General features: G+C 46.7%; 1 protein-coding gene across 3 annotated transcripts in view; it reads left to right on the forward strand.

Moving 5' to 3' along the window:
- MYH11 (myosin heavy chain 11) overlaps nt 1-15,013 on the forward strand; it is an 87,657-nt gene that overhangs the window by 46,677 nt on the left and 25,967 nt on the right. For all 3 annotated transcript variants that reach the window (XM_084818073.1, XM_084818071.1, XM_084818074.1), the window contains 14 exons: nt 1,370-1,513; nt 4,543-4,638; nt 4,886-5,004; nt 5,177-5,329; nt 5,796-5,969; nt 6,862-7,035; nt 7,277-7,391; nt 8,397-8,590; nt 8,944-9,065; nt 10,178-10,247; nt 10,825-10,985; nt 12,164-12,272; nt 13,636-13,767; nt 14,717-14,923. In XM_084818073.1, coding sequence (XP_084674199.1) covers nt 1,370-1,513; nt 4,543-4,638; nt 4,886-5,004; nt 5,177-5,329; nt 5,796-5,969; nt 6,862-7,035; nt 7,277-7,391; nt 8,397-8,590; nt 8,944-9,065; nt 10,178-10,247; nt 10,825-10,985; nt 12,164-12,272; nt 13,636-13,767; nt 14,717-14,923 — 1,970 coding nt within the window. The remainder of the gene's footprint in view (nt 1-1,369; nt 1,514-4,542; nt 4,639-4,885; nt 5,005-5,176; nt 5,330-5,795; nt 5,970-6,861; nt 7,036-7,276; nt 7,392-8,396; nt 8,591-8,943; nt 9,066-10,177; nt 10,248-10,824; nt 10,986-12,163; nt 12,273-13,635; nt 13,768-14,716; nt 14,924-15,013) is intronic.

Consider the following 15,013-nt stretch of genomic DNA (forward strand, 5'->3'; position numbering starts at 1 on the left):
CTTAGAACCAAGAACTCAAGTATGACATGGTCACTTTCCCATGGTGACTTTCCCCCAGAGTTCCCGTAACTGCTACTTGATCCACTAAGTCATCTCTGTTGGTTAGGATCAAGTCAAGGACAGCTGATCCTCTAGTTCCTTCCTCTACTTTCTGTAGGAGGAAGTTATCCACCACACAAGTCAGGAATTTCCTGGAGGGGCCATGTTTTGCAGAAGTTGTCTCCCAACAAATATCGGGGAAATTGAAGTCCCCCATTACTACGACATCATGCTTCCTTGAAACATTGGCAATTTGCTTTTCAAAAGTTTTATCCTTGTCTTCTCCTTGATTGGGTGGCTGGTAGTAGACTCCAACCACCAGGTTCCTTTTATTCTTTGCTCCATTTATTTTAATCCAGATGCTCTCTTGGGGCTAGCAAGCTCATCCTCCTGTATTTCTGTGCAGAGATATGTAGTTTTAACATACAGTGCAACTCCACCTCCCTTTCTGTTCTTCCTGTTCTTTCTGAACAAGTTATATCCTTCAATTGCTGTATTCCAGTCACGGGAGTCATCCCATCAAGTTTCAGGTACACCTATCAAGTCATAATTTATCTCCTGTATTAAGAGTTCAAGTTCTTTCTGTTTCTTTCCCATACTCTGGGCATTAGTATATAGACATCGAAGACCATGTGCCTTATAGTCTGGCTTTCTTCCGACATGTTTTTGAAGACTATTATTGGGCGCTATTAGAGCTGTTGCTGTGTACGTTGTGGTGCATGAGCTTTCACCCATGTTACCCCCAACTTTATATCTCCCTCCCCTGTAAGATTCAGTTTAAAGCCCTCCTGATGAAGTTCTTCATGCTGTGGACAAACACATTCTTCCCATCCTTTGTGAGGTGCAACCCGTCCCTAGCCAACAGCCCATCTTCCAGGAAGTATAGCCCGTGGTCCCAGAATCCAAATCTCTCTCGTCGGCACCACCTTTGTAGCCAGTCATTCACCTGGAGTATTTTTCGTTCCCTTTCTATCCCTCTTCTAACTCCTGGAAGGATGGATGAGAAAACTGTCTGGGCCCCAGAGTTCTTGAGTTTCCTTCCCAAAGCTTCAAAGTCTGACGTGATCTCTTCGTAGCTCGGCTTGGCGGTATCATTTGATCCCACATGGATGAGAAGAAAGGGATACCTGTCAGTGGGCTTTATGAATGTAGGCAACCCTTCTGTCACGTCTCTAATCTGTCCTCCCGGGAGACAGCACACCTGGCTCTTGCTGCTGCGAGCTGTTTGAGGGCTCCCCATGGGGCCCTTTTGCTGCAATCCCTCATGGCACTTTTGTTATGTTTGGGGCAGTACTGGCTCACCTTGACTTTGCCACTGTTCACTCTCTAGATGAGCTGCTTCTTGAAGGTTTCAACAACTACACTTTCCTGTCCAATGGCTATGTGCCCATTCCCTCTCAGCAAGATGACGAGATGTTCCAAGAGACCCTGGAAGCGATGAGTATTATGGGTTTCAGCGAAGAAGAGCAAACTGGTAAGAAAAGCCAGGGGGTGTTCCACTTGGCGGCAGTAGTAAAAGTATTGGCCACACAATGGAGGGCCAGCATCAGCATCCCCTTTTTCCTTCTCGGTAGTTCTAGTACCTGCTTAAACATGGGGCTTTATCCAGTGTTAAGTCCCATTTCATTTTAATGGGCCCACTCTGAGACTCCAATGTTAGCATTGGAGTTTGTTAATTATGTTGTTGTATTGGTTTAAATGTTTTTATCAATGTTTTATATACACGTTTTAGCCATTATTATGTATTTAATTGCATTTTAATGTATTTCAATCTTCTTATAAACTGCTTAGAGTTCTTTTCAAACATGGTAAGTAGTATACAAACCTGATAAATAATAATAATAACAATAACCACCACCACCCGTGGATCCAGTATCCCTGTCCTCTTCCTATAATGAGTGGTGATGGTTGTTTAAGAATTTCCTGCTTCATCTGCAACAGCCTTCCCTAAGCTAGCGCCCTCCATATGTGCTGGACTACAACTTCCATCACCCCCAGCCAACATGGCAGTGCTTGTTGTGGATTATGGGAGCTAGAGTATCTGGAAGGCACCAGGTTGGGGAAGGCTGATATTGGAGAATTGCACCATTTTGCCTTGTATTACATATGAACAGTGGCATTTAGATTCTCTTGGATTCAGGTTTTGCTTGAAAAGTATTTGAAGTGACTCGTATAGCGCATATTGAGATGCCAGTTCTACGAATTGTCTTGAGTTTCCAGACACCCTTTATTTCCAAGGCTAGATTGGAGTGCTATTTTTGATTTTTTGTTTTTACATTTTTAGGGGTTTATCACCGTGACACTTTTATTTTAACTTTCCATTGGCTGGGGCAAAAAGCACCTTGATGGCAAAAATTGAGAGGATTTTTTTTAGGATATTTTGTTGTTGCTGTCACAGTCTCTTTGGGGTTTTCAGAAAGAAAGCCCTTTGAATCTGCTTCTCTGGATCTTTTTCGTTCAAAAATGTTTACTGCAACATGCACCATTGTTGGAAAAACCTTACATCGATGCTCTATATTGGCTAGAACAAAAAATATTCCCCAGACCCCAAGGATTCAGCTGGGGTTTGGGGGAGGGTTTTCTTGTGTACAGAAACAAAACTGTAAATGGAAAGTGCCTACAATTGGAGAGCAATGCTTACTGCCTATGCTGCGGGTCTAGTTCTGTATAAATTCTGCAATGAACTGTGTATCCTGGGTAAAAAAAAGTACCCCACACTGTTGGATGTTAACAGGGTTTCTGAACCCTTTATAATCCATCAGCAAGACCAATGAAAGATGTAAGAAATGCAACATTTTCTAGGTTTTCGATTCCAAGCTGTAGATAAATGTGTCAGTGCAGAACAGTAGCTTAAAACCTGGGCTCTGAATGTTGAAATGCACTAGGAAAATATAAACTTTTTAAGCATTCCTCTGACAGGGCTCTGCAAATGCGAAGGCCGGGGATTGAACAGGGGCCAGCTATTACCAGATGGATGACCATGTAAAGCTAGGACTTAGGTGCCTTCTTGCAATGACGTCCAGGCAGTGAGCTGCAGAAAGAGCTGGGCCGGGGAGCTGTGTGTGTCCTTTTAGAAAAACAAAGAGAAGCAGCTGCTGCATTCTCTGATTGCAGCTGTTGCAGAATAGTGGAGGAAGAAAACCAGCTCTCCACTAAATAGTCCAGAAAATGTACTGTTTGGAGGGGAGGACATAAGTATTTAGGTGCTTCTCGATGAGGCTTTTATGGTGCCCCTGCCCTGCTTCATTCACAGAATTTTATGGGGGTCTGGACATCCTTGTCTTCCACTTGTAACCCTCCTGTGTTTTCCCACTGTTCCTTCCACTTTTTCCTTACCACAGAAAATCCACTAAGGAAAAAAAGATGGAATTGCTGCATGGTGCTTTCTAAACTGTGGTGCCAGGAGCTCTCTGTCTGGAAGCATGCTTTGTCATGGTTGCTTTCCTAATGTCCATGTTTATAGGGTGCTTTTAGGGTTTGTGCGCACATATGATATGTATTGGAGGAGATGTCTCTGGTTTTTCAGTCTTTATAAGTGACATCTACTGGTCTAGTTATCTTACTGCTTTATCTTTATAGTCTGTTGAACCTTAGTTATAGAATTCAGGCTCCACACAGGTGTTGGTGACTTAACTGATTTATTTACAAGATTATACGCAGCTTCCTGGAAGGGCTCCAGACATGCCTGCAGCAGGGTTGCTGATATTCTGAGGGAGGGAGGAGTCTGGGGTATTTTTAAGGAGTCTGGGGTATTTTAAGGGCACAGTTTATTCCCTGACTCTGAATGCAACACGTCTCCTCTGCAAACAGAAAGAGGGTTCAGTGTGTTGCTGGTGATGTTTCTGCTCACACAGGCATTAAGTACTTAGAATTTCCATCCCTTTGAATGGGAGAGATTTAAGCACATACTTAACTCCATCCCCTTGAAATCAATGGGGATTAAAAGCCCCTAACTGTGGCTGGATCAGGTCCTATGCATTGTTTAGGTTTAATTTAGCCATATACAGTCCATGGGGGTGCAATGGCTAGAGGGTCTGGATGTGGAGAAACCAGGTTCAAATCGCTGCTCAGGTAGTCAGCTGATGTACACGTTACATTTTGTATTCAGGTAAGATGTTGATGCTCACATACAATATATCCGTGCCTCTTATCATGCCAACAGCCAATGCTGAAAAAAGTCAGTTAGCAACCCTTTAAAAATATTCAGGGATTGCAACTAGGAAAAGGTTCATGTCCCAGTTCCAAGACAGTACTTAAAGAGATATCCAGTACATTGATGGCCGCTCATCTTTCAGATTTAAAAGCAGGTATATTTTGGATTTAGATATCCATGCTGGCATATGAAATGTAAAGTGAGAATTGGCCCACTGAGCTTAATGTGTCTCCTTATGGGGTTATTTGAGGACTAACACCCTTCTCTGGGTCCCCTTGGAGTGAGGCTGGTGGAACATGAATGCAAGAAATATATGTTCCTTGGGGGGTCTCTCTTTTATATCCACACAGCAATGCTGAAAGTCGTCTCATCAGTTCTCCAGCTTGGGAATATTGTCTTCAAGAAAGAGCGGAACACTGACCAGGCTTCTATGCCAGACAACACAGGTATGCTGAACAATTATGGATGATTTAAAGGTTTTGTTTCTCCGTATGGTGAGTTTTTCCTGTAAAAACTGAATATGTACAAGCTACCAGGAGTCAGGTGCACATGACTAGTGTCAGACACACAGGTAGAAACTCATGTAACTCTGCAGTGAAGGCGGCTTGCCGCAGAAAAGGAAATCTTTTGCCTGTGGCTCATGTGGGGGGAAAGATGCTGGACTAAATTATATTTCAATTCACTTTTTTCCAGCTGCACAAAAAGTGTGTCACCTTATGGGTATTAATGTGACAGATTTCACACGGTCGATCCTAACCCCAAGAATCAAGGTTGGGCGAGATGTTGTTCAGAAAGCTCAGACCAAAGAACAGGTAACAGCCTTCCTTTCCTGTTTCCCCAGCTCTGTTTACAATCCTCTCATTTTGCAGTCTTCCAGGACTGGCTCCAGTGGAAGCAGACCACCCTGACCCCAAATATTATCCTGCAAGGTGGTCTGGTTTTGATTTTCTTTTCTATTTAAAAATGTACTGTGTTTTTCAACAGGCTGATTTTGCAATAGAGGCCTTAGCCAAAGCAACGTATGAACGTCTCTTCCGTTGGATTCTGAGCCGTGTGAACAAGGCCCTTGACAAGACCAAGAGGCAAGGAGCATCTTTTCTGGGGATTCTTGACATCGCTGGGTTTGAGATTTTTGAGGTATGTCCTCTTTCTTTAACTCAGGGGTGCTTTCAGATGAGGCTTTTATCATGCAAGCTCTCTGCCTCATTCATGGGAGGTTACAGGGGGTCCAGATGCCACCATCTTCCACTTGTAACCCTCCTGGGTTTTCCCACCCTTTCCATCTTTTTTCCTGCCATGGAAAACCTGTTAAGGAGAAAAAGAAGGAATAGACCCACAGTACCTTTCGATTGCGTACGTTAGGTGCCCTCTGTCTGGAAGCACCCCAAGATAACTGGAACAACGGAACATCAGGCTTGCTCATTTTTTTGCACTCATTTGGGGAGGAAATAATCTCCATACCGTTCATAACTTTTTAAAATTCGTATTAGGTTTCCTCTTGGTTATCCTTGTTTCCTGAGCATCCAATTAAAAATTATTGACTGTGTGTGCTTGGTTTTCAAGTCATTAACCATGTATGTGGCTGCTTTTTCATTCTTTTTAGGTCAACTCTTTTGAGCAGCTCTGTATCAATTACACCAACGAGAAACTCCAGCAGCTTTTCAACCACACCATGTTCATTCTGGAGCAGGAAGAATACCAGCGGGAAGGCATAGAGTGGAACTTCATTGATTTTGGACTAGATCTGCAGCCCTGCATTGAGCTGATTGAAAGACCAGTAAGGCGGCATTTTAGTGGGAAGATCATTCCAGGAGATGTCCTCACCTAACCTCCCACTGCGCACCCTCGGCATTTCCGATGGGCGGCCGCGACACCCATCAGGTTTTGTTTTAAAACTCTTAACAGTGATGTCATCATGCTAAATTTCCCAGTATAAAATCTTACTCTCCAATGCTCTACAACAAAACATTAGCCAACCATTTATTATACCTCCCTGTTATTTAGGGGGAGGGGCCATAGCACAGTGGGAGTATACATGTGTTGTATATGGAAGGTCTCGGGTTCAAGGCCCGGCATATCCATTTTGTAGGATCTCACGTGATGGAGAAAATTCTCTCTGCCTGAAACTCTGGAAAGCCTTTTAGGAACATCGGAAGCTGCCGTATACCGAGTCAGACAATTGGTCCCTCCAGCACAGTATTGTTGATGCTGACTGGCAGCAGCTTCCAGGGTTTCAGGGCGGAGTTTTTCCAGCCCTACTCAGAAATGCCACGGATCAAGCCTGGGACCTTCTGCATGTAAAGCAGGGGCTTGACCACGGAGCCACAGCCCTCCCCTTCTATATGTGTAGTGGCCTGGGATCACCAAAGTGTGGCCCTGTGCTCCCTGCCCCTCCTGACTTTCACTACTTAAAGTTTTTGAAATTACACTTTTTCAGTAGGGAGGCTAGCAGGCTGCAAAGCAAAGGGCTTCCCTCCAATACCATCTTCCTGTGGGTTCAAGAGAACATTCGTGCTTTGGAGTTCATACCCCGCCTCGGCCTTGTATTAGGTTCTTGGGTGCAAGTTACTTTTCTTTTGGTCTCACTGGTTTGCTTTCTGGGAAAAGGGTGGGTTGGGAAGAGCCTTCCGCCAGGTCACCTCACGATGCACTGTCGTTCACCGTTTCAGAATAACCCTCCCGGTGTCTTGGCCCTGTTGGATGAGGAGTGTTGGTTCCCTAAAGCTACAGACACCTCCTTTGTGGAGAAATTATGTACAGAACAAGGCAACCACCCCAAGTTCCAGAAGCAAAAGCAGCTCAAGGACAAGACAGAGTTCTCTATCATCCATTATGCAGGAAAGGTATGGAACAAAACGAGGTTCCCCTAATGGACGATGTTTGGGGTGCAGGCCCCTTCTCACCTGTGGCCAGAGTGGTGGAGCCCAGGAGGAGGCTTCCCATGTGATTCCTCTGAGCTTATAAACCGGCCCACTGCAGGTGTCTTGCATCTTTCACAGTCACGGGTCCTGTGCCCAGCCTGAGTTGCCAAGTGGGAGTGTGTGGTAGTGATACGCACGTTGTGGGTTTTGTTTTTCCTGGAAGGTGAACTACAACGCAAGCGCCTGGCTGACCAAGAACATGGATCCCCTCAACGATAACGTGACATCCTTATTAAATCAGTCTTCCGAGAAGTTTGTGGCAGACCTCTGGAAAGATGGTAGGGACGGGATGTGCACATGCCTTGGCAAGCCCCACATCCCACCTGAGTTTGTCCTCTGGGGAGCTGCACCCACTTTCCGGGGCACAAGGCACATTTCCCAAATATGTAGAACAGCCTTCCCCAACTGGGTGCCCACCAGATGTGTTGGACTACAACTCCCATCATTGGCCCTGCTGGCTGGGAATGATGGGAGTTTTTGTCCCACACATCTGGAGGGCACCTGATTGGGGAGGAGTGATATGAAATTCCTGCATTAAGCAGGGGGCTGGACTCGATGGCCTTGTAGGCCCCTTCCAACCCTACTATTCTACTATTCTATGAAATGTCAAAGAACTTCTGCTCGCCAGGCATTGAGTTCCCTGCCACTCTGGCCCCTCCCTGCAGCCTGGTTGGTCTTGGAGCTTTTCTACATGAGGCTGTTAATCTGCTGCATCTAGTTTGGGGTTTGTCGCAGAATTGAGATCCCAGCACTACACGAGGACCATTTCCTTTCCTGCTTTTCTGCTCCAAAACCTCTAGGTGGCGATGTGGTAAATTAAATTAAATGCCTCACATAGAAAAGCCCTATCTGAAGCGTTTCCCTTCCTGATTTCCCCCCCATAACCCCTAGGTGGCACTGTGGCAGAGCCGAATAGCTCAAATAATAAGAGGAACTCGCACTTTCTTGCTTAAACGCCACACTTTCCCTGCTCTAAAAACACTCGCCGAAAGTGCTGGTTAGACACAGAAGTGAAACTGGAGGGCCACAATGTCCTCTAAAAACCCGGAAACAACCGTAATTACGGAATGATGAGTGCAGAATAAATGCCTCATGTAGAAAAACTCTTGATCTCTGGAAGCTGTTCCAAGAGACCCTGAAAGCCAAACCTGTTTCCTCCATGGTTCAGTAGCACAAGAGAAGCTGGACGAAGCTTGTTAGCATTGTGGGCGAAATAACGCCTGCGTTGTCCGAGGCTAGGGATGACCCTTGTGGCTGAACTGGTGGTCTTGCTTGTATTCCAGTGGACCGCATTGTGGGGCTGGACCAGATGGCCAAGATGACGGAGAGCTCCCTCCCCAGTGCTTCCAAGACAAAGAAGGGCATGTTCCGGACGGTCGGGCAGCTGTACAAGGAGCAATTGACTAAGCTTATGACCACCCTGAGGAACACGAGCCCAAACTTCGTCCGCTGCATCATCCCAAACCATGAAAAAAGGGTCAGTTCCACAGTGCAGCTGCAGCACATTTATTATTATAAAATATTCTTATGCCGTCCTTGAGAAAAACTCTCAGGGCTTGCAGCCTCCCGCAAGCATGCACCCTCCAGATGTATGGGACCACAACTTCCCCCCAGCCAACATGGCGTGCTGGCTGGATATGATTGGCGTTGTAGTCCAACACATCTGGAGGATGCCATGTTGGGGAAGATTGGTTTACGGGTATAGGTGTGTGTGTTTCTATTCTGCTTTTCCATTCCAGGGCCAAGTGCAAAAGTTGCCATTATACAAACGCCTCCGGCCTTCTCTGCTGCACGCTCTGGTGGAATTGTAATGTTGTCCGTGTTTTATAGGCCGGGAAACTAGATGCCCACTTGGTGCTGGAGCAGCTGAGGTGCAACGGTGTCTTGGAGGGGATCCGCATCTGTCGCCAGGGCTTCCCTAACAGAATAGTCTTCCAGGAATTCCGGCAGCGGTAAGAGAATGAAGACTTCTTTTTCTGCAGGGTGTGTGTGCCAGAGTTTTCAAAATGAGTTCAGACAGCCAAGTGACTTGGCCGCAAGGCACATATGCAAGCTGGCACAAGCAGCAGCTGTCTGGACTCCTATAGCATCACAAACCTAGCTTGGAGGAATGAGGAAGGTCAGGCAGTGAAGTGGCAGGCCCAATCCACTGGCAAATTCTCCTTTGAAATGAATGGGAAAGGTGCAAGAGCACCATTGCTTTTGGTTCACACCTTGGATATGAAAACAAAACAGAGCTTAGGGCTGTTGTTGGAAGAATGTAGAAGGCGTAAACTGCCTCCAGAACATTGGCATCACAACCGAAAAGGCCCTGTTCCTCATGCTCACCTGCTCAACCTCTGAAATAGAAAGAGCTCTTCTGCTCACTTATCTGTTTTGAAAATATTCATATATTCATTTATTTTAAAATTTTCTATCCTGCTATTTTTCCATGAGGGAAACTCCAAAGCAGTGAGCTGCATGCAGATACAAATAATTAAGGTGTGAACTAAAATATTATAATGATAAGCAAACAGAACTATCAGTTCAGCTCCCCCAAAAGGCCTCCTTAAAAAGCCAGGTCTTCAGCAGGTGCTGGAGGCATATAGACATGGGGGCCTGTCTAGGGAGGGAATTGCGGAGCATTGGCACCACACCCCAAAAGGCCCTGTTCCTTATGCTTCCCTCCTGAACCTCATTTGATGAGGGGACCCAAAGCAGGACTTCAGAGGTTGAAAGGAATATACAGGAGGGCCCATGTGGGAGTTGGTGATCCTTGGTACCCAGGTCCCTCACCATTTAGGGCTTTTAAGGTAAGATCCAGCCTCTTGAATTTGACCCTAAGAATGAAAAGGTAACCAGTACAGATTGGGTAGGACCAGAGTTATATGTTCTGTCCAGCCCACCCCTACAATAGTCTGGTGGCAACATTTTGGACCAGTTGAAGTTCCAGACACTTTTCAAGGACAGCTCCACATAAAGTGTGTTATAGTCGTCTAGTTTTGAGCTTACTGGATAATACTGAACCCACATGGGATTATGTTGCAGAATTTTCAATACTGTTTTCAACACGCTTTTCCCATAGCTATGAAATTCTTGCTGCAAACGCCATTCCAAAAGGATTTATGGATGGGAAACAGGCGTGTATACTCATGGTGAGCAAAGCCAGTTCACCCTTCATATATTTTTACGTGCCTTCTTTCACTTTATTTACATGAGCTGGTTTTCTGTGCTTTCTCCCCAGAATCACAGGGCTTCTTCTCACTTTTTCTCTTCTCTTCCCCCTATTTTCTTGTTTCACTTCCCTTCCCTTTTATTTTCTCTTTAGTGTTATCCTTAAGGTATTTTTCTCTGGACCAATGTTCTGTTTGTTGGATTTATCTTTTTGGCACATGTCATATTCTGGAATTAATTTCTACCGGTGCACTCTAATGTGTATGACTAAATATATGCCCATTTTGAAAATACACATTGAGATGCTCGGCGACTGTTGTGGGATCGCCAACTTTTTTTCTGACTGGGCCTCTGGGCCTTGAATAATTACATGACAAGCAGACGCTCATAAGCTGAAGCTTCTCCTGGTCACCAGATGAGGTGGTGAACAAAACTCTACCTGCTGGATTTCTGCCTCTAACACAGCTGTTAAAAGCGCAGGTGCTCTGCCAGAAAAAAGTGGCAACCTTATTATGTCAAAATGGTAGACTACATGTTGGCATCTCCCCCCCCCCCCAGATCAAAGCCCTGGAACTTGATCCCAACCTATATAGGATTGGCCAGAGCAAGATCTTCTTCCGAACCGGCGTCTTGGCTCATTTGGAGGAGGAGAGAGACCTGAAGATCACAGACATCATCATTGCTTTCCAGGCTCAGAGCCGAGGCTACCTGGCAAGAAAGTAAGGCTGTTTCCCAAGATGCCTACAAGGCCCTGGGCCCTGGCCTGTGATGGGGTGGGACACACAGGGTCAGAACCCTTCAGACATGCTGCCTCCCAAAGCCTCTGTCTTTGCTGGGCCAGCTCCATGCAATCTAGACCACAGCGTACCCCAAGCAGAGACCAGGTGCCCTGTGTAATGGAACCAGCAAAATAACAGAGAGGGTTTGAACAGCTGCTGCAAGAAAGCCAAGCTGCACCATACAGGGAGTAGTGGGAAGGGAGGGTCCGCAAAGCCAACTAATTGCTCTTGCTTCAACTGTGGTTCAAGGACAAACTCCCATGTTTGCAGGTCCCCCGATGTCTTTGCAAAAGACTTCCTTTGCAAAGAAAAGTCTTGAGTGGCAGTGTGTTTGCTAAATGCAGCTGTCCCTAGTCTGGTGCCCTCCACAGTTCCCAGACAGCATGGCCAGTTACGGGAATTGTGGGAGCTGCAGTCCAACTCATCTGGAGGGCTCAGGTGGGGAAAGGCTGGCTTAACCCTTTGCTCATTGGCAATTGTCCTGACCAAAGTTGCCCCCCCTCTGCCCAGCAGGAAAGGGGCTTTTAGGCTGCTGGTTAAGTCTGTCCTGTCCCAGCATCTTTTTGGACAGGTGTAATAGTGATCTGTCATGGGCACGCTGCTGAATGGTTGGCTCCTGTTTTGCCAGATTCTCACTGATGTTTTAGGCTGGGTTTTGTGATCTGAGATCTGATTTTAGCGTGGCTTGCCATTTTGTGGATTTTTAAAAGAAAAAATGGAAAGGGGGATATAACTGTGTTAATAAATAAGTAGCTTGGCGGGCATTTAGATGAGCAAAGGGTTAAGCATCCTCCCCAGGTGTTTCTTTGGTCAAATGTTCCATCCCCGAAGCTACTGCCCGCTTTTGTAGAAAAACGAACAGCCACCGTCTACAGGAGCATTTGCGTGTGGCGTGGGGTTTGCCCTCCAGTCCCTGGGAGAGATGGCGCCCGCGTTTTTGCAGGTGGGCCGGGACGCCTTCTACTGGCATGATGTAACAGCTACCTTGTGCTTGCTTTATTTATTTATTTGTTACACTTCTATACTGCGCCATAGCCGAAGCTCTCTGGGCGGTTCACAAAATTAAAACCACCAGTACAGCATGAAATTACATGAAATATATTGTCAATTTCGTTCAGAGCTTTTGCCAAGAGGCAGCAGCAACTAACCGCCATGAGGGTCATCCAGAGAAACTGTGCCGCTTACCTGAAGCTGAGGAACTGGCAGTGGTGGAGGCTGTTCACCAAGGTAAGCGCCTCTCCTGACCAGACAGGCCTTGGGGGAGGCCCTTCTTTCGAGACCGTCACGGCCTCCAGAGGCGTGTTTGGTGGGGACGCAGGAGGGGCCTCCTCAGTGGCCGCTCCCAGGGCATGGAATTCACTGCCCAGGGAGGCTCCCTCGCTGCTCTCCCTCCTTCGGCAGGCAAAGGCTTTTTATTTGAGCAGACCTTCGATGTGTAAGCGGCTCTGTTGGGTTGGATGCTGTTTTTATTCTTTTGTTGTTGTTTTTTATTGTGTTCTTAATTTATTCGTTTTATTATTTATTCATTTCATTTCCATACCTCCCAATAGCTGAAGCTCTCTGGGCAGTTCACAACAACTCACAAGATAAAGTACAGCACAAAAAAAATCAAATATGCAAAATTTAAAAACAATTTAAACGGCTAAAAACAATTTCAATAAAATACTAGACCTGTTCAAAGGGCTGGCATAAATGCCCCATCATATGCCATTAAATGCCTGGTAGTAGAGGACAGTCTTAACCTGGAGCCTAAAAGATGGCAGTGTTGGCTCCAGGCAGTCCTCAGTGGGGAGCTCATTCCGTAATCAAGGGCCACCACTGAAAAGGCCCTCTCCCTTGTTGCCACCTTCTGAGACTGCCTTAGAGGAGGCACTCGGAAGAAGGCCTTGGACATTGACCATAATGCCTGGGTGGGTTTATGATTGTTTTAACACGTTTTTATCTTAATTCTTTTACATTCTTATTATTGTTAGCCACCTCGGGTACCATTTCCTTAATGGAAAGGCAGAGTATAAATAAAATAAACCAAATAAAATAAATGGGCTGTTGTGCACAGAGCAGCTGTGTGCTTCAGCTTCTCTCAGTGGCAGAGCGGAAGGTCCCAGGTTCAATCCCCAGCAGGTTCTCCAGTCAGAAGGATCTTGGGGAGAAGGGGTGGGAAGGAGGACTACAGACATAGAAAACATACAACTTAGGAAGCTGCCTTACACTGAGTCAGACCTGTGGTCCATGTAGCCCAGTGCTGTCAACCCTGACTGTGGCCATGGCACTCCAGAGCTTCAGGCAGGATTCTTTTATGGTCCTAGCTGGAGATGCTGCCAGGCATCGAACCTGAGACCTTCTGCAGGAGCTCTACCACTGAGCTACGCCCATTCCCCAAATCTTAGCCATTATGGGCTTTGCTGGACGGACAGAGAGTCTGAGCTAGGTTAAGGCCGCTCCCTGTCCTGTTCCCATGAATTGTGAGGCTGCTGGTTGATTTAAGTCTAGAAATACAATTCCTCATTTTTGGAGTGGGCATCCGTGTCATTTTTTATAAATGGTGTGCCCTGAAAAGTTTGAGAAATGACCCCGAATTCCTGGCTTTCAGGTGAAGCCACTGCTGCAGGTCACCCGGCAAGAGGAAGAAATGCAGGCGAAAGATGAAGAGCTCAAGATGATCAAGGAACGGCAAGTCAAGGCAGAGTTCGAGCTGAAGGAACTGGAACAAAAGCACAGCCAGGTGAGGGCAGCGTCTGGAGAGTGCTCGATGGCTGGGGCCTTCTTTGCCCCAGAGTGCTGGCTCAGGACGAAACATCATTCTGTGTAATCAGCGTGGTGTATTAAAAGCAAAACAGAAATGCCAGTCCAAAGGCTAAATTCCGTGACTTGTATAAGTGCTGCAGATGAAACATATTTGCATGCATCCCCTTTGTTCACATAATGTATTCTGCTTTTGATAGACATGGGGAGGGACCATGACTTCTGCAAATCGATGAAGCCCCCCCCCCCCCCAACCTCGCAAAATCTCGTTCAGCTGTCCTTGGCTTCTGAAAGCTTAGTGGGTGTTGTCCTTGCACTTTCAAGCATATCATTGCAATCATGAGGGCTAGGAACTTGCTTTTAAAAAATGAACCCTGATATTCCCTGGAGGCAGAATGCTGTAGCCCATGTCTTGTGCTCATGTTGGAGTCACAGATACATATGATCCTGTGTGTATAGTGGCCCATTCAGGCACAGCAGAATCTGAACTTCGAAATGCCTGACTCTCTAGGCCAAATGTCTGATTTTCTAAGTGCAGAACCTCTTTCAGTCCGAGCACCAAATGCAATTTTGGAGAAGCTCGTGAGGCCGCATTCCAGTGGTGGGCAGGGCCAAAGGCAGGAGGGGCCAGCATTTCCAAAAATTCCAGCATCTTTTAGCTTAAAGTTCTTCCTGCCAGTAATACTGCCTCGGGAGAAGCATCTCATCCTTTTAGAATGGGAAAAAACTGCACAAAAGCCAGGAAACCACCAATGACTGGTGGGGGCGCGGCCTTCTGGGTATCCCTGGAGGGCTGGATTTGGCCCCGAGGCCTGAGGTTCTGCGCACCTGATCTAGGCATTTTGGGTAAATGAGGTTGTCCCAGGTGAAAGCTCTGCCTGAGGGTTGTTAACCTCATGGTCATTGTTGCGCCTCTTGCTTTTGCCCAGCTGTCTGAAGAGAAGAACCTGCTGCAGGAACAGCTTCAGGCCGAAACGGAGCTGTACGCGGAGGCCGAGGAGATGAGGATCCGCCTGGCCGCCAAGAAGCAAGAGCTGGAGGAAATCCTGCACGAAATGGAGGCCCGGATTGAGGAGGAGGAGGAGCGCGGGGTGCAGCTCCAGGCGGAGAAGAAGAAGATGCAGCAACAGATGCTGGTACCCGAACTCCTGTGTTTCGCGGCCGCCAGGGCAACGCTCGGGCAGAAGAGTCCCAGGAGGCTTTGAGCGGGGGAGATAAAGCGGGAG

The sequence above is a fragment of the Heloderma suspectum genome, chromosome 12 (assembly GCF_057233095.1).
Source record: "Heloderma suspectum isolate Gila_16-S chromosome 12, 16-S_ref, whole genome shotgun sequence".
Taxonomy (NCBI): domain Eukaryota; kingdom Metazoa; phylum Chordata; class Lepidosauria; order Squamata; family Helodermatidae; genus Heloderma; species Heloderma suspectum.